We start from the raw sequence: 23,727 nt of genomic DNA, 5'->3' as shown, positions 1-23,727 counted from the left end.
TGAGACACATGAGGAACATAAGGCTTGATATTTTTGAGACTGTTCCAAAACCCAATAAAATCTCTTCAGATTAATTTTACCCGGGCACATCTAACAGAAGTAGACAGCCGAGAAGTTTGCTGGATGTCAGTATTGTGAAACGAGTACTCAGTTGTCGTAGTGTACAACACATCATAGGCTGGAATTGAACCAGCTTGCTTTAGTAGATGGGCTTTAAATAGAGCAGAGTGCCTCTGCTTTTTGGATGGAAGCAAACATCTAGTGTGATCAAGGTAGAAATCAGTAAAACCCTCACCTTTCACATGTAAGATAAATTGAATTTAGGACTCAGACAAGGTATTTTGCATTATTTGGAGTTACCCGGGGAATTTTAATTGTTGCTACCAAAGATTCGTTTTTCTCTTTTAAAATAGAAACCATGAGAATTTTGTCATCCATTGTAAGTAAATGAAAAGGACAGCCACTGATGGCTGTGCTGTGATTAACTCCTTAATGGTTTCTGGGAATGCTGTCAGAATCCTGTTTCCCAGTCTTGGGGTAAAAAGTGCACTGTAACTCTGCTAGAAACCACTGTAATTGTGTTATAAATTCTGCTAACACTCCCGCGTTATATCTTGGTAACCACTCTTAATTTGTGTCTCCTTTGCACTTCAACGTGCCTCTAGGCTTCCAAGCTTTAAAAGTTTCTGCTGGATCAGCAATACACAAACTTATAAAAAGGATCTGGACCGTAATGTTGCTTTTGAAAAATGAAATCTTATGTCATAAATCGATTTGCTTAGATTCCTGACATTGCAGTCATCCTGTGCTTCTTACTCATATGAACATTAAAATGCAATATTGACCATTGGCAAAAATAAAAAATTAAGGAGTAAAATCTGGATGCCAAGGCTTTCTGATTTATAAATGCCCTATTGGTTCTGTGCTGCACAAGATATTATTTTAAGCCATAAGAGCTGATATCTACAATAGTTTTGAATGTTTAATATTCATTATTATCAGATTACCACTAGGTTGATTTTTATAACTCTTATGTCTAAATGACAGACCTGGAAGTTTTAGGCTAAAGACAACCCATGGGTGAATGAAAGGGAAGGGATGGAAATAACAGGGCCAAACAGGTTTCATCTCTTTCCTTACCTCTCAATCTATAATAAGCTTGAAGACTGGCTAAAATCTGTTTCATGGACTCCTGTGGACAGACTTTAACCCCAGTTGGGAAAAATGTGGATCTTTTTGTTCGATGCTTTGCCAAATCGAATATTCGTCTCAGAGTTGACATTTTGTACATTTTTTCGATATTTTCAGTTGTTTCAGTTCTTGGGGCATTGTCTATGTCTTTAGTTTCAGAATGGTATATTTTAATGGAGATATCTGTAAAAGAAAGATTGATATCCTGGTGAATATATGCATTTATGTGATATATGTGACATATATGGATAAATGAATGAAATAAACTGAAAATTATTATCCTCTACTTTATGAAATTTCTATCTTGGTGCAACTGCTAAATGTAATATTCCAAATGACTAGGCATTTTCAGAAATAAGAGAATAGTATGAGCTGATCAAGTGTATTTTTAAAAAGTCAGTGTCTCAAATCATCTTGCCTTTAGGAATTGCCAAATATTGAAACCATTTCCCACACATCTTTCTAAAAATCACTCCCCACTTAGCACTCAAGCCTCTCAAGAGATGCCTCTTATGATAGTTAATATAATTCAAGCAGGGAATGATATAGCATTGCGGTGCCCAGAGGTGTACTCTTGATGAGAAAGTGGAGTGCTTCTAAAAACCTAGGGGAAAAATGCAACAAAATAACCTTCCTGCCTATTAGTGGCTGCCCTAGGAATTCATTATGGTCAGGGCTCAGAGCATGGCAATCTGGCTGAAAGTGGGTTGGAGCAAGGCTGCATCTTAGAGTTGCATTGACAGTGCAAGCCTGCTGTTTCATGAGGAGTGGTGAGAGGAAGGATGAAGGGGGAGAACATAAAGGGGGAGGCTGGCAGAGAACAGAGCTCTCTTCTAAGCTGTTTCATCATGCTGGCATGGCTGTGTCCATTAGGGTTAGGTCTAGACTGCATTTTTAACTTTCTGGACCTCTCATAATAATGACTTACATTCATCAAGCACTTTTTAGTTTTGAATTTTTATATGTATTTTCTCATATCCTCACAAAAGCTTTACTACATAGATGAAACAGTTATCATTTTTCTCAGTTCATCAGTGATTAGGGTACTGAGGCTCAGAGCGGCAGTGTGTGTTAACAGTGTAGTCAGATCTAGGTCACACGTAAATGTGAAAGAAAGACCTAGGTTTTGGTGTTGTGTTTGGGAGAAAGAGAGAGGGAAAGAGAAGGTGGCAGAGCATGGTAACAGTGTAGTCAGATCTCAATTCCTCATCTTCTACTCCATCTCTTTCCTTTTATCCATCCTACCATTAAAAAATTATTGATGAACAGTTGGGACCCTTTACTATGGCATCTTGAGACTCCAAGCATGTGGCTTATAGAGACTTACAATCCTATTTTACTAGGGAAGTCTCTGACACCCATTTCTTCTGAAATGTGATACAAGAGGAATCCAAGCAGAATAGCTGAAGAGCAATTCAGATCTTGTTGCAAAGCATAAAAGTCCCTCAATATTGTGGAGGGTGGAGAAAGTCCACGTGGGAACACATATTCCCATCACTTTGAGAAGTCTTAGAGTGCCCTGTGTTTGTCTTAGGCAGAGGTATGTTCTTAGAATCTCCAGGAAGGGAGGAAATTCAGAGATTAAGTGGCTCACCCAATGACACACTAGACCCATAAATCATAATCTCTGGGTAGAATATAGGCATCAACAATTTTGAAGATCCTTGGGTAATTTCAATACGCGGGCAGGTTTGGAAATCACTGTTTTATAGATCTGCTAAGATGTTTCCAGATGAAGAATCAAGATAATGCATCTCAAACTGGCTTACACAGTAAGAAAGTTATCACCACCAAGGAAAGCCAGAGGCGGAGAATGTCTGGTGGAAATAGAGGTCTGGCTCTGACTTCTCTGGTTCTGTCCCTTCATGTGGTGATATCATCCACCGACAGGCTTCCATCGAATTCCCCTGATGATGGCCAGCAGCAACTGGATCACCACCTTGACTCTCATTCATGTTGAAAAATAGCCTTTCCCTTAGGTCTAGCTGACTTAGGCCATGTGCCTGGAGCAAGACCAGTTCCAAGGGATATACCAGTGCTGTTCGCTTGATCTGAGTAATTACAGAGCAGGGAACTGGGATTACCTGAAGTGGCTTATTCTAAACAGGAGCTGGAATCAGTTTTTCCTGAGTCAACATGGCTACATGGCAAAGTGAAAGGTGCCCATTCAGTCTAGGGGCAAAGTGCAAGAGACGGATAGGGGTTGAGCACACAGCTGTTACTACCCATTACAGTTAGTCAAATGTGAATTTTTTTTAGGAATATTAATTTTAATGATCCTTTCAAGCAGTTTATAGATTACAATAGACTTGTCATAGTAAAAAGTAAGTTTTTGTTATTTTAATTGCCATTTAGAATGGAAGAAGCAGCTGCCTCATTGGGTACTTGGAGGCCTAGGCTGTGTAATACAGACCGTACTGGGGAGACTGTGCCCCTATACGCCTGCCCTTCTCCATGCTTCTCACTGTGCCTGCCTGTAACATATGGGGTCCTGCTATTGGGCTGGTCCTGTTCTGTACCTTGTCATCCCCACAATCTCTGGTTCTTTGGGGCTGGTCCTGTTCTTACTGTCTAATGCTATGCCCTGTAGAACTCTCTGAGTAACTTGGTTTGGGAAGAATAACTCCTCTACCCTGGCTCTGGGAACAATGTTGCTGTCCTGGAATTTTTCCCAGGAGGATCCTTTTGGAGCCTAACACTTTGCTCAAATCCAGGCCCACTGGCAGAGATCCTGTTTGATATGGGTCTTGAGGCTTCATCCTATCAGGGTAGGTACAGAAGCGGAGGTGAGAGAGTCACAGATTTTCCCAGCACTTCCATGAACTCCCATCTTTCCCTTTCCCCTACTAGGGTCAGTATTTCCCTGTTCTCCACATGTCAACAAGTCCACACAGCGGGGGTCTACAAGGGTGAATTAGGGTAACGTGAATCCATTCGCCTGGGATACCCCAGTTTATAGCTCTTATCCTTTCATTCTTATCCAAATGTGTCCCTGTTTGGAAAATAAAATATAAGGTCACCCAGTTTTAAATATCTCTTGCTGAAGAACACCCAAGACAAATACTCTGCAAATGGTTGTTTCCTTCCTCTAGGAAATACCATGTTCCACTTTTGAATATCTCCACTTAGCAAATTCCTTCCTTTGGGTCGAAAATTACTTTCTGATAACTTCCACATATCAGTCCTATTTCCGCCTTTGGTGCAGCAAACACCAAGCTACAGCCACTTCCATAAACACTCCTCGTATTTTTTTCTACTTTAGGTTCTCTTAGCTGAAGAAACAACCTCCATTTTTTTTTTTTTTTTTCTTTCTTTCTTTCTTTCTTTCTTTCTTTCTTTCTTTCTTTCTTTCTTTTTTTCTTTTTTTCAAGAACTGGTTTTTTTTTTTTTTTTTGTATCACACAAATATTAGATACCTCACTGTACTCTGTTTCTGTGACATAAAACCAACCACAGAGAACCCTCCTGTGATGATGCTATAGCTTGGGTTGGGATTAGAATCTTTTGTCTATGCCTCTGCCCCATCCTCACTAGAGAGGGGGTGAGAGGGCAGGAACTCACTTGAGTCCAAAGATGTCTGTAGGACAGGCCTCAGTGACAAAGCCTGTTACAGATTTCAATGAGGTAAAAAGAGTGAATAGTTGCTGGAACTAATGAAAGCACCCCTGAGTAAGGCAGTGAGACCGGATCACATGCTGTTCACCAGTGCTGCGTAAATTGCAATGTTGATACTAAATTGAACTTTTAAAAATTCTTTGGGTACACTTTTATAAGTTTGATATCTTTGGTTTATATAAGTATTTGAAAAGAGGAGGTGAAAGCTTAATGAGAATGAATTGATAGTTGGAAGACTCGCCACAAAATGGAGCATATTTAATAGAAGACTGGAAAATTTTTTGAGGCAGAAAATCTCTAAGATGATGATACAATGAGTACAACCTACATGATGATGAATTGCCTGCCATCAACAACTACCTCTGAATGAAATTCAAAGTTACAAAGAGAAGGGCAAAGTGGTTTCAGAAAAAAGAAATAACCACCTTTACTTTGAGTTGAAAATTACTTTCTGATCATTTCCGTATATATCAGTCCTATTTATGCCCTCTGGTATAGCCAACGCCAAGCTACAGCTACTTCCATAAATACTTCCTTATATTTTCCCTACTTTAGATCTAAAAAGAATATTGGAGTAAGAGAATATTAGAAGAGTTTAATTAAATAAATTATAAATTAAGAAAAAATACAATTGTATCATTTTAAATTATAGATTAAACACTACGAAAACAACCTTTAAACCAATAGGTTTTGGAAATAGTCGTATCATTGAATAAAGAAAAGACAGAAATGGAAAGTAATACATTTGAATATTCAGAACTTCTAAATATAGATGAGGAACAGCTGTAATATGCATGATGCTTACTTTCTGAATGTAACTTAGATATGTTCATTATTTATCAAAGAAAAAAGTAGTGGCAACACAAGTCATATAATGTCGCTCAACTATTCAAAATGTTTTCATAGAACCGGCGGTACACAGGGCCTGGTGCTGTCACTTAATAATTGTATAATGTGGGTGTTCTTGACCTCCATATGCATCCTGAATTTCCTCACCTATAAAATGGGGAATAATAATACCTCCCTCACAGGGTTTCTGTGATAGTAAATGAGTTATAACATGGGCAGCATCTAAAACAGTGTAAGACACAGTGTAAGTGCTCAGTAAGAACGCCTTTATCAGATAATCGAGGCATTCCACTTGTTGGGATCATTCTTCCTTTCCTTTCCCTTTTTCTTAAAGTAAGATCTCTAAAGCTTTATTCAAAATTTTCATTAGTCAGTAGAATAACATTTTATAAATCAATGAAAACCAGTACTTACAAAAATTACAAAATACCAGCAATAGCATGAAATCACAAAGTGTAAAATTAGACATATTTTAGAACTGGTTTGTCGGAAAAATGCAGCTAACAAGTTTTCTTAATATGTCATGGTTTAAATGTATTTTTAAAGTATTTTGGTTTAAAGTATTTTTGTTACCAGCACAGCTTGGTTCTTATTCCCACTCTGTCCCTACCACTCTTCCTTTCTGACTTTTTTCACTGTGCTATTCCTCAGCCCCCAGACAAGACTATGCCTATGCCCTGAAGTCTTCCTGCTTCCACACTGCAGTGCCCCTGTCTGGTTTGTCTTTCAGATGAGAGGACCCTTCTCTTCCTTCTCTGTTGTTGTGTTTCTACTTTTCTTTCAAGAGCTAGTGAAATATTACATTCTCCACTATGCTTTCTCAGATCTCACATTCAGAATTCATTCATTGCTCCCCCCTGTTCCTCCAGGGTGGCTCGTATCTCTATGGCATTCATAGATTCACCTGTATTCATTAAGAGACTACTGTTTCAGGTCCGCTATGGTATATAGCTGTAAACTAGAGAAACAAATGCCTTGAAACTTGTGTTGTAGTGCTTCCTTTGTCCTGTCTTGAATAATAATTTGTGGTAAATATATGAGTTTTTCCCTGTAGACTGCAAAAAACTTTCGGATCTGTATGGTAATCTTGCCCTCCCCTTCCCAATTCGTCTTGATGCTTGCCGAGTACAATGTTTTGTATATGACAGAGATGTAACACATATTAAGTGAATTAATGAAAAATGTGTGTGGAAATATTACTTTTTAAAAGAATACATGTATGAATTAGATTTGTTTTTAAAAATGATTAGACTATAAAAAATGCTTCTTATGTCTTGCCCACCTACATTACTGTAACTCCTCTTTGAAATTTCTGTCCCAGTTTTAAGTGTCTAATATCAGAGGCTTAGGACACAGTCATCTTGTTCAAGACAATATTCTAGGTGAAAAGGCAAATAGAAATTATTTTCTGAATCAACACCAAAAAAAAAAACCAGAAAAGAGATGGTTTATGTATAAAGTATATTTTAGTACAATCTGCATTCCCAGACACTTTCAATATTTCCATAAATAAACAATGAATGGAACCAATTAAATATGTGGAGGTCAATGAGGAAGAATATCATAATTGCCTTGCCCTTATGGATGACAGCTCCCTTGCCCCTCAATTATTGTACCTTACAGGCAAAACCATAATCATGGTTAAATTCAACCCACTGCCTACCCCTTACCTGGATCTTTGTATAGCTGAGCATGGCTGAAGAAAAACAAACATTAGAACTCACTTTAAATTTATGATCCTTAAGTAAAATCACTCTATATTTCTCTGGTCCAATTCAGTTTTGCACTCTCCTGGAGAGCTACACACTTTTGTCGGATTTCCTGTACCTTCTTGCTGATTCTTACTCTTAGATGTTGAGCTTGCTTCACGTTTTACTGAGAGCAAGAGGAGCCAGAAGAGAACTTCACAAGCATCCAGCACTGCATCTGCTCACTGCTCACTGGCTGCGTCTGTGCTCATAGTCTATGCTTTCCTTCCTGTGACTATTTGATGATTGGTCTGTGCTCTTACTTAAGACCAACTGTCCACTTATGTACCAGGTCCCATCCTTTTTCAAGGACATTTTTCCAGAAACTCTTCTCTCACTTTCCTACATCATTATTTTCCCTTTTGCTACTGGATTACTTCTAGAACACAAACATGCTATTATTTTTCCCTCTATTAAAAAATCCTCTCTCTATTGCATGTTTCCTCCAGCTAGTAGCTCATTTTTCTATTTACACTGACAGCAAAACTCTTTAAAAAGATCTGTCTTTTCAGTGTGGAAATTCCTCAAAGACCTAAAGACAGAAATACCATTTGGCCCAGCAGTTCCATTACTGCATATACCCAAAGGAACATAAAGCATTCTGTTATAAAGGCACATGTATGTGTATGTTCATTGCAGTATTGCTCACAATAGCAAAGACATGGAATCAGCCTAAATTCCCATCAATGATAGACTAGATAAAGAAAATGTGGTACATATATACCATGGAATACTATGTAGCCGTAAACAAGAAATGAGATCATGTCCGTTGCAGGGACATGGATGAAGCTGGAGGCCATTATCCTTAGCAAAGTAATGCAGGTACAGAAAACCAAATACTGCATGTTATAAGTGGAAGCTAAATGATGAGAACACATGGACACATAGAGGGGAACAACACACACTGGGGCCTATCAGAGAGTGGAGGGTGGTTGGAGGGAGAGGATCAGAAAAAATAACTATTGGTTATTAAGCTTAATACCTGGGTGGTGGAATAATCTATACAACAGACCTCCACGATACAAGTTTACTGATGTAACAAACCTGCACATTTAGTCCTGGACTTAAAATAAAAGTTAAAATAAAAAAAGATTTGTCTTTCCCTCCTTTTCCAAGACAAAGCAAGGTCCTAGCAAGTGAGGATATCCTCTGATATCACATGCATAGCTACCAATACCTGACCCCCCCATCGCCTTTACTCTCTCTCTCTCCCTGTCTCTGTCTCTCTCTCTCTCCTTTATTCTTTTTATATTTCTGTATTTGCGATGTGCTTATAGAGCCTGGTGTATTCAACATGCAAATATGATACTTCACCCAAAGGTGTGATTATCTAACACACGATATACAGAAAGTGACCGTAAACTATAACTCCATGGATCCCTTCTGTGAATTTTGATATTGACATTTGTTGATGGGGGTGGTGGTGAGGGCTGTGGTTTTGTAAAAACATTTGGAAAAAGGCAGAGATTTACACAGCAGGATGGGCTCCCTTGAGCTGGGAGTTTCTCTTGAAAGACCTGGCAGGTAGAAAGTATCTAGGTGGGTATAAAGGAGGACAAGATGTCAGTTGGCAGGGAACCTTCCCCAGACTAAGGAAAATGGTTGCCACTGAAGGCTTAAGCTGGGGAGGGTGGTGTATTTATTTATTTTCTTTTTAAATTTAGCCACTCTATCTGGGAGCTGACCTAGATTCTGTAACCCAGCGTAACTATGATAATTTTGGAAATTTCCAAATATATAGAAAGGAAAATTAAAGGAACAACCACCGAATTTAATTTATCCTAAAAAACAGTCCTATCTGCCCAAGGATGTGAGTGGCAGTTCTGAAACACTGAGTTTTGACTCTTTGTTTAATATTTAACAATTATGTTTGGGTCAGGCACTGTGGCTCATGCCTGTAATCCCAGCACTTTGGAAGGCTGAGGCAGGCGCATCACTTGAGGCCAGAAGTTCGAGACCAGCCTGGCCAACACGGTGAAACGCCCATCTCTACTAAAAATACACACAAAAAAACCATTAACCAAGTGTGGTGGCGCACCCCTATAATCCCAGGTACTTGGGAGGCTGAGGCAGGAGAATCGCTTGAACCTGGGAGGTGGAGGTTGCAGAGAGTGGAGATTGTGCCACTGCACTCCAGCCTGGGCAACAGAGTGAGAATCCTTAAAAACAAATTAGGTTTGGATCACCTAAGCATGTTTATTAGCTAATGTGAAAGCTAGCCCTTTAGTCAAAGTACTATTTTCACTCTAGGTTGAAGGCTGATGGCCATGTGACCTCAATGTTGACTGGCATCCCTGAAGACATTATAGGCCACATCATCTCCTTGCCATATCACTGAAGAGCTGATTACTTTATTCCTTCCAGTACAAAAGTTGGCTTCCAGTCATAGACTGCTTACAAAGTTTCCATTTCAGGCTCAGCTTTGTCTACAAGTCATTCTCTTTCTTGGTTCCATATTCAAGTGGATACTTACCAACCTGTTTGGACCATTCCTCACCAAACTGTCTCTTCTAGAGAAACTGTTTTTTAGCTATTTAATCCTGTAGACATACAAAGGCTTACTGTACATATACAGTGGGAATCCCAGACATCAGGAATAGGAGAATCAGGCTTTCACGGTAGCATTGCTATGAAAGCAACAGCCATTGGCATAAGCACTTAGCAAACCCATTATGTCTTCCTAGGGGAAAAGGTCTTGATGTCTTAATGAATGAATTAATGGGAGCAGAGACAAAATTTACTGGAATTTCTGCAGAACAAAAATCACCATTTGAGGAACAGAACTCTAGAGAGAATAAGTAGATAACATTTCAGCACCAATTCAATGACTGGAAGTTAAAAAAACCCCAGAATTTAATTTTCCCCCAATTTTTCTAACATTACTAAAAAAAGTGAGGGACTGCGGCCTTTTTGCAAATATGTCTCTTGTTTGTGATTCATTATATCTCGGTCCTCCCACTACATTAGCAGATTCTCAATTATACACCTGAGAAATTTTTCCCAAAGAGCAAAGGCAATTAAATACAAATCGTGCTTAACATACCTGAATATGTATCAACAGATTATGCAGATTTTCTGACTACATTGTTCAGTCTGTCCCAGAAGATTGCATGGATTTTAAGCACACTGTCTTCTGGGCAATAAAGTGGAGAACACAGAAGCTTCTACAACTTGCTTTCCCACTCGCCCTCCTACAGGCAGTTCTCAACAAACTTATACAACGCCAGCCCCAATCTGTGGCCTGGGAGGCAAAACTTGTGGGAATAAATGATGCAAAAGAAGATAATAGAAAGTAAGGAAACTTGCAGTTATTTCCTTTAATGAATTAGGAAGTAGATAGCTTTTCACAATAGTCAGCATGCACGATGGTGATCAGTAATGGGTGGGGTGGATGCTACACCATTTTCCTCTCTGTAGCTTTTGAAAACTGGATGCCATCACTGTCTTTTTTACCTCTAAAACTGGCATTTGTTCAGCAGTAGTACTCCTACTGAGGATACAAATCAGTGGTCTCTTCTCTCAAATAATTAGAGTGGTTGCATTATTTTTCTCTTCTTGCAAAAATCAGGTTTAATCATCACAGTTGCTGTGTCAGAAGGAAATGGTTAGGGATCTTGGCAAACCCTTGCAAGAAATAAGAGGTTTCTAGTGCCTACCTTCAATTCCATACATGTACATATGTACCGAACCCTAACCTCATTGCACTTAAAAAAAAAAAGGAAGAACCAAATCTATAGGTGACATGCTGAGGTACACAACATATGCACTTTTTGCTGAGGGCCTAAGCAGTGTGGTAACTTGGGAGGAACAGAACTGAAGTTGAAGGGAGAGATAGAAAAGGGGTTGCCTCTTTTGTGCCCAAAGGGGATGATCCTCTGACTAGGTGGAGTTGTCAGTTCTTCAGGTCTGGTAAGTGTCAGAGAGTGAAGAGGTAGGAGTCTAGTAGGGCCGTGTTTTCAACCGTACCCAGAGCAGAAATGTATGCAAACTCCCCATCCTTCTTAGTAGGGTGAGAGGGCAGGGCATATTGAGAAGAGAAAGAGTGTTCTTTCTCAAAGCTGACTAGTCTCTGTGTCCTGGGAAAGGAGAGAAACACATCTGAGTTCCCTGTTAAGGGGTTGCAGAAAAATGTAGTACATACCGCCTCCACTTGAGGCTTGCAATCCCTTGATAATGCAGCCCCTCGGCTGAGGTACACTAACATTTAGCTGCCAGCTGCAGAGGCGCAGCTCCTGCAAGTTGAGAACTATACTTCTAGTAATGGCCGAATGCCTGTGCCTCTCAAACAGGGGTACAGGCACACTCAAGGTGGGCAGTACTGTGCCAGCGGTTGTGAGAAACCACAGGATCAACACATTGCTTCTTCATGGAATGCTAAATTTACTTTGGCAATGTTAGCAAAACATTTAAAAGGTTTAGGACCACCTGAATATGTAAACAAAATCAACAAATCCTTTCTCTACACATGAGCCAATCTTAAAAAATATGAGAGTTGGATATTTTTATAAGCTGCAATTAATAGTAAAATGCATTCTCACTTTGAAATAAATGAAGAATAGAGTTGGATTAACGCTGAGGTCAGGTTGGAGTAAACAGAATGTAAAACTGAGGTGACAACAGTTATATTAAAATAGCCAGCTTGGTGAAGTTTTCATATGTGGCTGCCTAGTTTTCAGGGGCTGACACAAACAAACCAGTCCTTTTTCCAGCAGCTGGACTTTTCATTACCCCTCAAATCATCCTGCTGCTGTCTCCTCATATGTATAGATTAAAGACCATTAAGCCACTCCTAATCATCTTATCCTTACATTAACTGAAGTTCCACTAACCTTTTTCACTGCTCTGCCTCCAACTTCTTTTTTTTTTTTTTTTAAGACAGAGTCTCACTCTGTCACCCAGCCTGCAGTGCAATGGCATGATCTCGGCTCACTCCTGGATTCAAGCGATTCTCTTACCTCAGCCTCCTAGATAGCTGGGATTACAGGTGCCTGCCACTAAGCTTGGATAATTTTTGTATTTTTAGTAGAGACGGGGTTTCACCATGTTGGCAAGGCTGGTCTCAAACTCCTGACCTCAGGTGATCCGCTCACCTTGGCCTCCCAAAGTGCTGGGATTACAGGTGTGAGCTACTACTTTGGGCCCTACCAGTTCTCAACTGTGTGTACTTTTTGGATACCATCTCCATAAGTTTCAGAATGTGGGCTTAAATAAGCACACAGGTCAGTGGTAAGAGAATCAGCAAAGAATTTTATAAGTAAATCTGAGATTATGATTGTACACGAATGCGAGCAACGCTATACTTTGCAGAGCACTGTTACAGCGTAGGCTGACATGAAGGTTGGAAACCAAGGGGCTATGCCAGAGAGTACCAGATAATGCATGGGCAGGAGGTAGGTTCAGTCCATGATATCTGAAGCTGACTTGGAGGTGGTTGGGGACAACAAGTAACAAGAATTCACAGAGACCCACTAAGAGCTTATAAAACAAATTCCAAAAATTCAGGCAGAAGCTAACTTGAGAAGCTGAGGTGTTCTGAGGAGATATTAGGGAAAAGGAATGTGGATTTACTTATGAGACATAATGATTTGTGCCAAATATCCACTTTCCTTCTGGTTCCAGCTGTGCTGAGGTGCTATAACACAAGATATCTTTCTTTCTGTGATTGCTAAGACTGCTATATATTTGGGGGAAAAATGTTTATCATTCGATTCCTATCATATCTGAAGTACTTATCTCAGAGTCAGCTCTAATTTAGCTGAGCATCTCTGTTTTCTGGAAGTTTGTGCTGTCCATGATTATAATATTACAAACCACACACTTTTGTCTTACTGTGTCATGTAAACTTCATCTTGGAGTATGTTGGGAATTCTCAGTAAAGATAATTGCATATATACAGATTGTTTGTTGCATATATTACCAAAAATGAATGATATTCTAACTACTGAAGCATAGCAGAATTGGAGCAGATCAAACAGAAACAGCTGCACATCTTTGGCTGTTAACTTTCAGATGCATAAGCACCCATCAGTTCCTGCAGAAAAGTAAGGTAAATTTCATTTTGGGTACTTGGGAATTGAAGCTATAGTAACTTCCTCAATTGGGCAAATAATTAATTTCTGTTTGCTCTGGTTTGTAACTTGAAAGTAGATAATGATATTTCCAACACTATAGTTTTTGATTAGTGCTTGCCTATTGTGTAATTTTGTTTTGAAAATTAAATGAGAAAAGAGATATTGGCATTTTGCAGAGAGCCTGGGACATTGTTACCGGTTATTATGATCTAGTACCACTCCATTCTGAGGTTTAGGGCTAGGCCTGGTAGGCATTGAATTGCCTGATTTGGCGATAAAAATACAGGACCCAGTCAAATTTAAATTTCAGAAAAATAATGAATATTTTATTTTTCAGTAAAAGTATGTTCCATGGAATATTTGGGATAGCAGGTATATTTGTACAAAATGCTCCCATTAAAAGACAGAGATTGTCAGACTACATTAAAAGAAGTTCCCAGGATTTGTGGTTTTAAGAGACACATTTAAGTCAGAAGACATAGAGGTTAAAATTAGAAGAATGAAAAAAGTTATAATAGAAAAACACCAATCAAAGGAAAGCTGATATGTTAATATCAGATGAAGTCAGAGCATTATTGTGAATACTAATAACCAGCTCTGGGGCGTGGGTGAGATTTGTGTCATTTGCTGCTTTCTGTGTGTTAATACTCTGTCATGACTGATTTCAAGCCACCAATGTGACATAATGGAACACTGAGTTTGGAAAAGATGTGGTCAGTTTGCTCTTACTCGAGCAAGCCAGTTCCAACAAACCAGTGGACAAAGATCATTATTAGGCAGAAAACATTACAAAGACAGACATGTCACATTGATTACAGCTTAAAAGTCATAGGAAGTTAAAATTCTATGCACTTAATAATACATAAATATATAATACAAAGGTTGATAGACAATACTGAAAATAAAATCCAGAATAACAGTAGGCAAATGTTAAGATATTTCTCTTAACTGACAAAATGAACAAATAAATTCAGTAAGGGTAGGGTAGATGTGAAAAACATGCTCAAACCTGACCTAATGGACATGTATGAGGTATCATCTCTCTAAACTATAAAATATACCTTCTTTCAAGCAGATGTAAAATAAACAAAAATTGGATACATACTATACTGAATTTCAAATCTGATATCACATACATCATGTTCTCAGACTAATAGAGAAGTAAGCTAGAAATTAGCTTGAAAAACAAATGGAAAATCTTCATATATTTGAAAAGAAAAAATTCTTCCAAATAACCCATATGTCAAAAAAGAAATAATTATGGTTATTAGAGATTATTTTTCTTAAATGATAAAATTGCTCCATAATAAAACTTGTGGAATGAAACTAAAGCAGTAATGGGAATAATATCATCAAAATGCTTATTTTAGAAAAAGGAAAAAGCTAAATATTAATGACCTATGTATCCATCTCAAAAGACTACTGTAAAGAAAACAAATCTGCCCGGCCAAGTTTTTTTCTCTTAACTACGTTGTTATCACTGCTTCTGTGAATGAGGGGAAATCAGGCTGCCGGCTCACTGGGAGAGGGAAGGTTTGGAAATTTGGCTAGGGGACTAGTTTAGGGAATAAGAGATGAGTACGACTGTGGAATAGCTTGTGGGGCCCAGCTAACCTGACAGTGCAGCAATTTGTTCCATGGAAGCTCTCGTTTGAATTTCTCTAATAAACTTGGAAGCTCAGGAATAAGAATAGAAAAAAGCAAAAAGTCTAAGTTTTCCTAGAGTGAGATTAAACAGATGGGACAGAGGTCAAGGAGCACAATTTCTATTACACTACCAAGAAGACTGTTGAGAGTGGCTCAGTAGCAAACTACAGGATCTAGGATTCACGTGCAGCCTATTGAGGCCTGGATAGGCTGAAGAATTGGACAAAATGGCAGAGGCTGGGGGCTGATGTTTTCATGAGAATAGGATCAGATCCAATAGAAAGGAGGCAGAGAAATTATTGAAAAGGGGGTGTTTCAGAATCTTGTATTTCCAGAGGCTGAAAAGACTGCAGATCTGGAGGTGAAGTTTCAGTGTTTTGATAGTGGGGTAGGGGGAGTGATATTTTTGAGGGCAGTGTGTTTTGAAGAGACTTTCCCATGTGTCAAGTTGCACCCATTAAGCAATGCAAAAAAAAAAAACACAGATTTTTATCATGGGCATTTAAAATTACACTATCAATAAACGACTCCAATACTTTGAGGAGTTCAAGACATGACACCTTTTTAGTGAAAAATAGGCATCCTAAGATAGGTGCCTCCATTTCTAGCACAGAGCTGAAGGATCTGACCAGCTATTCTGAGATCAGTTATGAAAACAGATGTTAGAAATGGCGCTGAACCAGCAGTCATCTGGTGGTATTAGCAAAGGAAAGTTGGTTTTGAGTTAATAGTAAAAGCCATATTAAGTCCACTCATCATATTATACAGGACTGATTATTATTAATAGGTTAAGTAGATGTAAGATAGAACTGGATACAGGTCACATCCCAGCTTTGGTTCTAACTCTCCCACCTCAAATGATTTTAGAAATACTACTTAGCATTCTCTGCCTTAGGTCCCCAACCATAAATAAGCACAAATTAGCTTTATCTTTTATTTAAAAAGATATGTCAATCTAAATGATTATTAACATGATTACTGTCTGCAAAGTGTTTTGATTAGGTCTAAGCTGATCTGGGTACAATGGGTTAATAATAGTGTCGTAGTATTTCATAGTTCAACTTACTTAAATGTAACTTTTGCTTGTTTATAAATGGAGCAGGAAGCTTCAGACAGATAAATTAGTCCTACATGTGTTATTTTCTTTATGGTGTTAAAACAGTTCTGACGCAGAAACTTTTCACTGATTTTGAGGTTCTGACTTTCCTCCACAAAACTTCTCTTCATTTAGTTTTCCTTAACTCTTCTTCTGGGGCCAGTTATGAAAATAGATGCTTGCTGTGGTGAAGAGACTTAAGATGGATGAATGAAGAAAATGAAGTTGGAATGAATTAAGATGACTTTACAAAGGCATACAGAAAGACATTGTTTCCTCAAGAATGACTGAATGTAAATGAGAAAATATTTATCGACTTAATACAACCATATGCTTTGAAGCAGGATTGCTGTTCTGTAGCTCTTTCATATTCTTCTTACATTCCTTATGGCTGGAAGAGAGGAGCAATAGAGGGAGAACATTCTCAGTAAATAATTACAGCAGCACATTCTGCTGCTAGTTCAGAGCTTGACAGCAGCATTTCCATATATGAATTCTCATTACCAGGGCTGTGTCAGTCAACCTCATGAACTCATTGTGAGATAAGCTTGGGCATGCAGATTGCCCTGAACCCAAAGCAGAGTGCACCCTCCTCCTTTGTTACAGGTTTCATCTGCCTTGGTGATCTTGCTTTGTGAGGCTGACATCGTAGCCTTGGAAGCAAAGACCTTCTTAGACAGTAAACTTAGGCCCAGTGGTTGCTGAAAACTGTCCACTGTGGAAGATTACAACTCACATTTTGGTCAGAGACTTTCCTTTCTTTCAGCAAATTGCTTTGTGTTTTTCTAAGGCTTGGTATAACAAGTTCCCTCCCCACGACTGCAGAGGTCTTTTCTACCCTTAAGCAAGAAGGGGTCGTGTGGATGGAGACTTCAGTTACCCCTGAGTGTGGTACTTTATAATACAATGATGAGGTCAGGATTTTTATTATGGTCATACAACATGTATGCTAAGTTAAAATATAAACCTAGAGACTACTGTGAAAAATAAACTTTCTTGCTTTGGAAGAATCATTTTAAAATAGCGTAAAATATGTGAAAATGATTGCGGCACCAAAGGTATGGAGGATCCGAATTTCCAGACATAATTAGTATGCAAATGCAGCTGATGTTCAAGGTGGTTGCATTCTCATGATTAACAGAAATGGCTAAGAAACTAGGAGGTCATTTCAGCCCTGTTTAATTAGCTCACACACGCAATAGTTCCTGAGTGTGATTAGTGACACAAGCGTAAAGGGGCCACAAGGCAGCAAGTGATTTTTATTATTAAAGCAAATATATAATCTAATAAATGGTTTCTGTCGTGCTGCCACAGATTGTTCATTTGTACATGAATTGTCTTCAGTTTACATAGTTTCCATTTTAAGGACATCCTCTCAGACATAATTGAACAAGAAAGTCAGCCTGGGACCTTTGAATGACGCTGATCTGAGACTAGCACAGGTGAACAAAATATAGGAGCTACACAGTTAATGTGCCTACCATTGGGCAGCTGTCTCAGATATGCAAATGAAGCTATGTTCCCTGTTAATGAAGCCACAATGAAGCAAAATATCTTTTGTGTAATTTTATGAAATGAGAACATACCCCAATAGTAAAGGACTGGCAAGAAGTGGAGTGTCTAAAATGCAAATTTCCTGACATTTCACAGCTACTAAAATAATTATCCTACCTTAGTGAACTAATAATAACTTAGTTAAAGGTTTCATTTAGTATAATCAAATGTAGTGGAAAAGACACATACTAAGATAAACACTATTTCTGTTTTAGGACTTGCCAAGGATAAATTTTCTTTCTTCTCTTTTCTCCTACGCATTGAATGTCACAAGCAATTAAATGAAATTATTTATGTGAAATGGAAAAGTAAGAACATAAATCAGTGATGTGCATATCAGATGCAACTGGTATTTCCATTATGAGCCCAAAGAAAGGAGCCTTGGTGTCTTAATGAAGTAATTGTTCTTTGAGTTCTTGAACTGTCTTTTGTTGTGCTAAAACAATTTTATTTAATGAATATTTTGAAATCAAAGCTATCTCACCTTTAGGTATTTGTGGAAAAAAACTACATTCAGAATCTGCAAAGCTTAAAGGAAACCTTTTGAAATAGTGGCATGTCTTTGAATCATTTTATATTCTGTATCTAGCACAGTATTGAGTATACGGTAAGCATTCTGCAGAATTAAATTGGTAAAAAGTCACCTAAGGGCAGAGAAAAACTTTTGAGAAACAATTTGTAAATGTGAGTCAAATACCATAAAACTGTTTACATTGCTTTGACCCAATAATTTTACTTTAGTGAATTTATGCTGAGTCTTAAATACTGAGGCTTATGCACAAAGCTCTTTATTGCAATGTTATTTGCAATAACAATAATTAGTAATAATTAGTTTTGTTGAGTATTTAGATAAAGCATATCTTGACACATTTACTGAAAGAAACATGCAGCCAATAAAATGATGCTTGTCAAAATTAGATGGCAATGTGGAACATTCATATGATATAATAAAACTAAAAAAAGGCTGATATAAAATTTGTGTGTGGTAGAGCTGCAATCGTGTAAAAATTAAATACACATACCTAGAAAAAGTAATGCTGGCATAGATTGTGTTTAGATGGAACTACTATTGGTAATTTTTGTTTCTTTAATTTTTCAAAACTACACAGCTTTTAAAATGAAACTGCTGAATTTAGCTAAACATCCAGTTGTTGTGTTAGAAGCTTGTTGTGTTTGAAGCTAGTTGTGTTGAACTGAACCTTTCTTTTCTCTCCCCAAACCATTTTGTATGTAAATATACTCATGATGTTTAATTGGCCACAAATAAGAAACCAGTTGGCTGAGGTAAAACTTTAATTAATATAAACCTCGCTAACTGAAGATTAACATATTTTCACAGATATAAGATTCTTATGAAATAAAAAGCCCTAAATGAGTAGCAAGTTAGTTTTTTTTTTTTTTTTTTCCAATATGGCTGACTGGAGACATTGGATACCAGTTCTCCTTAGAAAGAAGACTTGTGATGGCTCACGCCTGTAATCTTAGCACTTTGGGAGGCTGAGGTGGGTGGATCATTTGAGGTCAGGAGTTTGAGACCAGCATGGCCAACATGGTGAAACCCCGCCTCTACTAAAAATACAGGAATTAGCTAGGCGCAGTGGCAGGCATCTGTAGTCCCAGCTATTCAAGAGGCTGAAGCAGGAGAATCACTTGAACCCAGGAGGCAGAGGTCACAGTGAGCTGAGATGGCATCACTGCACTCCAGCACGGGTGACAGAGAGAGACTCCATTTAAAAGAAAAAAAAAGAGAAAAGGACTCAAAGTTACAGTTGAAAAATTATAAATAGAATTTCAAGAGGAAAGTGCTGGACCATAGTGGAGAACTTGCCAGAAGCAGCTAGGGCACAGAAAATCAATGTACCAGGAAATGGCCATACTTCTTAAAGCAATCTCTGAATTCAATGCAATCCCATCAAAATATCAATGCTATTTTTCACAGAATTAGAAACAATACTAATATTCATATGGAACCAAAAAAGAGCTCAAATAGAAAAAACAACAAAAGAAAGAAGCTAGAAACAACATATTCAAATGATACTACAAGGCTATAGTAATTAAAACAGCATGGTACTGATATAAAAGGATATATATATAGAATGGAATACAGTAGAGAACCCAGAAACAAAGTCACATACCTACAAGCAGTTGATCTTTGACACGTTGACAAAAACATATACTGGGGAAAGAATATACTATTCAATAAATGGTACTGAGAAAATAGGATAGTCATATGCAGAAGAATTAAACTGGACTAATATCTCTCATTGTATATAAAAATTAGCTCAAGATGGATAAAAGACTTAAACATGAGACCTTAAAACTCTAAACATTCTAAATGGAAACCTAGGAAAAACTCTTCTAGACATTAGCCTACAGAAATAATTTATTACTGAGACTTAAATAGCAAATGCAACAAAACCAAAAATAGACAAATGGAACTTAAAGTACAATGCTTGTGCACAGCAAAAGAAATATTTAACAGAGTAAAGAGATAACACACAAAATTGGAGAAAATATTTGCAAATTATGCACCTAACAAAGGGCTAATATCCAGAATCTATAAGGAATGCAAACAACTCAACAAGAAAAACCTAATCCCATCAAAAAGTGGTCAAAGAAGATTTTTCAAAATAACTTAAAGCAGAAACACCACCATTTGACCCAGCAATCCCATTAGTGGGCTTATATCTAAAAGAAAATAAATCATTCTACCAAAAAGACACATGCACTTGTAAGTTCATCACAGCACGATTCACAACAGTAAAGACATAGAATCAACCTAGGTGCTGATCAGTGGTGGATCAAATAAAAATTGTGGTATATATACACCATAAAACACTTTGCAGCCATAAAAAACAAAACCAAAAATGAAATCATGTCCTTTGGAACAACGTGAATGAAGCTGGAGACCATTATCCTGAGCAAATTAATGCAGAAACAGAAAACCCAATAGTGCATGTTCTCACTTATAAGAGGGAGCTAAACAGTGGGTACCCATGGACATACAGATGACAACCATAGACACTTGGGATGACTAGAGGGAAGAGGGCAAGAGAGAGACAAGGGTTGGAAGACATCCTCTTCTGTACTGTGCTAAGTACCTGCATGATGGGGTCAGTTGTACCCCAAAACTCAACATCATGCAATATACCTACGTAACTAACCTGCATATGTATGCCCTGGACCTACAGTAAAAGTTAAAATTATTTTTGAAAATTAACAAAGAACATAAACAGATATTTTGCAAAAGGAGACATACAAATGGACAACAAGCATATGAAAAATATGCTCAATGTCACTAATCTCAGAGGAATGCAAATTAAAATCACATTGAGATATCATCTCACGTCAGTCAGAATAACTATTATTCAAAGTCAAAAAAAATCACGGATGTGGAGAAAAGTAAATGCTTATGCACTATTAGCAGAAATGTAAATTGGTATGACCTCTATGGAAGATAATATGGAGATTTACCTAAGAAGTAAAAATAGAACTACCCTTTGATCCAGCAATCCCACTGCGGGTATCTACCCAAAGGAAAAGAAATCATCGTGTCAGAAAGTTACCTACATTTGAATATTTATTGCAACACTATTCTCAATAGCAAAGATATGGAATCAACACTAGTGACCATTAATAAATGAATGAATAAAGAAAATGTGGTTATATATCCATGGAATGCTGCTCAGCCAAAAAAATGAATGAAATAATGTCTTTTGCAGTAACCTGGATGGAACTGGAGGCCACTCTCTTAAGTGAAATCACTGAGAAACAGAAAGCCAAATACTGCATGGTATCACTTACAAGTGGGAGCTAAATAATGTGTATACAAGACAAAGAGAGTGGAACAACAGATACTAGGCACTCAAAAATATGGGAGAGTGGAAGGGGAGTGAGGAATGAGAAATTACTTAATGAGTACAATGTACACTATTCGGGTGATGGCTACACAAAAGCCCAGATCTCACCAGTATGCAATATATCAGCGTAACAAAACTATACTTGTACTCCCTAAATCTATATTAAAAAAAACAACATGTTAGAATTTTTTATTATGCAATTATTGGGCATTGTTTCCTAGAAGTAAGCATGTAACAAATGGCAGTTTTTTTGATAAGCTGATTTCATTTCACTTCTGATATATATATATATATATATATATATATATATAGTATAATTGTATATAATATGATATATAATTATATTTGGAGTTGCATATAATAGCTGATATGTAATATATGAAAATATAAAAAATAATTAAATTAACAGAATTAATGTAACAAAAAATTTAACAAAGCTGAATTGCTTGGTTAAGTCTATGAAATAGTCAAATTGGTTTACTTCAACAAATTCAGTTCAGAATATACCAGAAGCTCATTATTTATTTCTAATTACAATGATTTTTATAAATATAAACATTTATATATAATTGATAATTTAATGAAAAAGTAAACTTTTGCTTCTTTCACTATTGTTTATAAATAACAAAACATGAAGAAACCTTTTCGAGAAATTTTTTCTCCCTCCAAATGCAACTACTGAGAAATTCTATATAAAATAACTGATGGAATCATAGTTATTTTATGACATACATATGCAATGACTATTAATTTTACTTTTTCATGGATGTTCCAAACCAATACTTTAGTTAAAATGTTTATTGTCTGAAGCTATGTCATCCTTAACAAAAACCTTACCATTATCGACTTCAAATGTTAAAAAGATTGAGTATAATAGTTAGGCTTATATAAAAAAATTGAAGCTTTCTCCAACAGGCTTTTTTTTTCTTTTTTAAAACACACATGATTTTTCTTAAAACAGCCTGTTTGTGGCTTATTTTAATTTCATATTCAGATGTAGATTTGCCATAACAACACACACTGCCTAGTCCTTTGATGTGTACAACTTACAAAAACAACCAAATTTTGAAGTTGGTTGTCATCATGAACCCTGAAAATATAAGCATACTTGCTATTTTCTAAGGGAAAGCAACTCATGATTTCATTATGAGAAGGTTAAAAAATACTTTTTTTTGTCTGACCATAAATTATTTAAAACATTAATTTTATCTTTAGGTTTTGTTTGTTGAGTTTGGGTGGATAAATGGAGTTAGTTTTGTGTGAGTTTTATTAATACAATGTAGTTTGTATTAATAATAGGAATTTTCAATGAATGTTTTAGAACAGCAAATAGGATGCATTAATCTCTCCTAGTGTGTCACTGTACTTAAGATCATATAATAAATATTAAATCAAGTGAGAATCATTTCTGATAAATAGTCAATCAATCAAGCAATATTTATTCAAGGCCTACTGTAGACTAGCCCCTGAGGTAAATTGGTAACCTTGTTGGTTCTAAATATTATTTCCATCAGTAGATTTTATAGATAAGCAATTTAAAAATAAACATTAAAATAACTTACCTTTGGTTCCTTGAACTTGGAGGAAAATCCAAAAAACAAAAATAGCTCTTCTAATTTCCAAATACATTCTGGCTTTTGTGCATTGGTAATTCTGATAACAATCACAGAACAACCTCAAATCCCATTAAGAATAACAGAAACGTGAAAAATAATTAAATATTGATACCCGCTGATTGAGGATAACCTTCTTGGTTTACCTTTATGAGCGTGGTAATTTATGAAGAACATGTAGCAGTGTCTGTTTCTGGGATAATCTGCTTGTCTTTCCCTTAGGTGTAATCTCTGCTTAAGGGCCAGCTGGAGGAACCTTTATCTCATTAACCTTCTGGAGGAGCATCTGTCAGCCTAGCTCCAGGACCCTGAATGCCATTATAAACAAGTGTCTACAGACACACTTTTTTCTTAGTTATTCACCTGTTACAGTGACACATAGAGCCAGGGGAAGTCCTGCCAAGCAGAGAATAAGGCTGACACTTAGGGTAGATGTTTCTAAAATGACATGAACAAGAAACCTCCATTAAAAGAGCTTAATTT

The 23,727-nt window shown here is 37.2% G+C and overlaps 1 protein-coding gene across 2 annotated transcripts in view; it reads right to left on the bottom strand.

Moving 5' to 3' along the window:
- Positions 1 to 23,482, bottom strand: part of IMPG1 (interphotoreceptor matrix proteoglycan 1) — a 154,555-nt gene extending 131,073 nt beyond the window's left edge. Inside the window, exons 1-2 of one of the 2 annotated variants that reach the window (XM_017506835.2) lie at positions 23,194 to 23,482; positions 1,141 to 1,374 (exon numbers count right to left, since the gene is read on the bottom strand). In XM_017506835.2, the coding sequence (XP_017362324.2) occupies positions 1,141 to 1,374; positions 23,194 to 23,260 (301 nt within the window). In that variant the 5' untranslated portion in view covers positions 23,261 to 23,482. The remainder of the gene's footprint in view (positions 1 to 1,140; positions 1,375 to 23,193) is intronic. The other variant, XM_037730818.1, reaches the window with a different exon arrangement.
- Between the last annotated feature and the right edge of the window lie 245 nt (positions 23,483 to 23,727).

Source organism: Cebus imitator, unplaced genomic scaffold (genome assembly GCF_001604975.1).
Source record: "Cebus imitator isolate Cc_AM_T3 unplaced genomic scaffold, Cebus_imitator-1.0 Scaffold363, whole genome shotgun sequence".
Lineage (NCBI taxonomy): Eukaryota > Metazoa > Chordata > Mammalia > Primates > Cebidae > Cebus > Cebus imitator.
The sequence above is the reverse complement of the archived record's forward strand: the minus strand, read 5'-3'. Positions and strand labels throughout refer to the sequence as shown.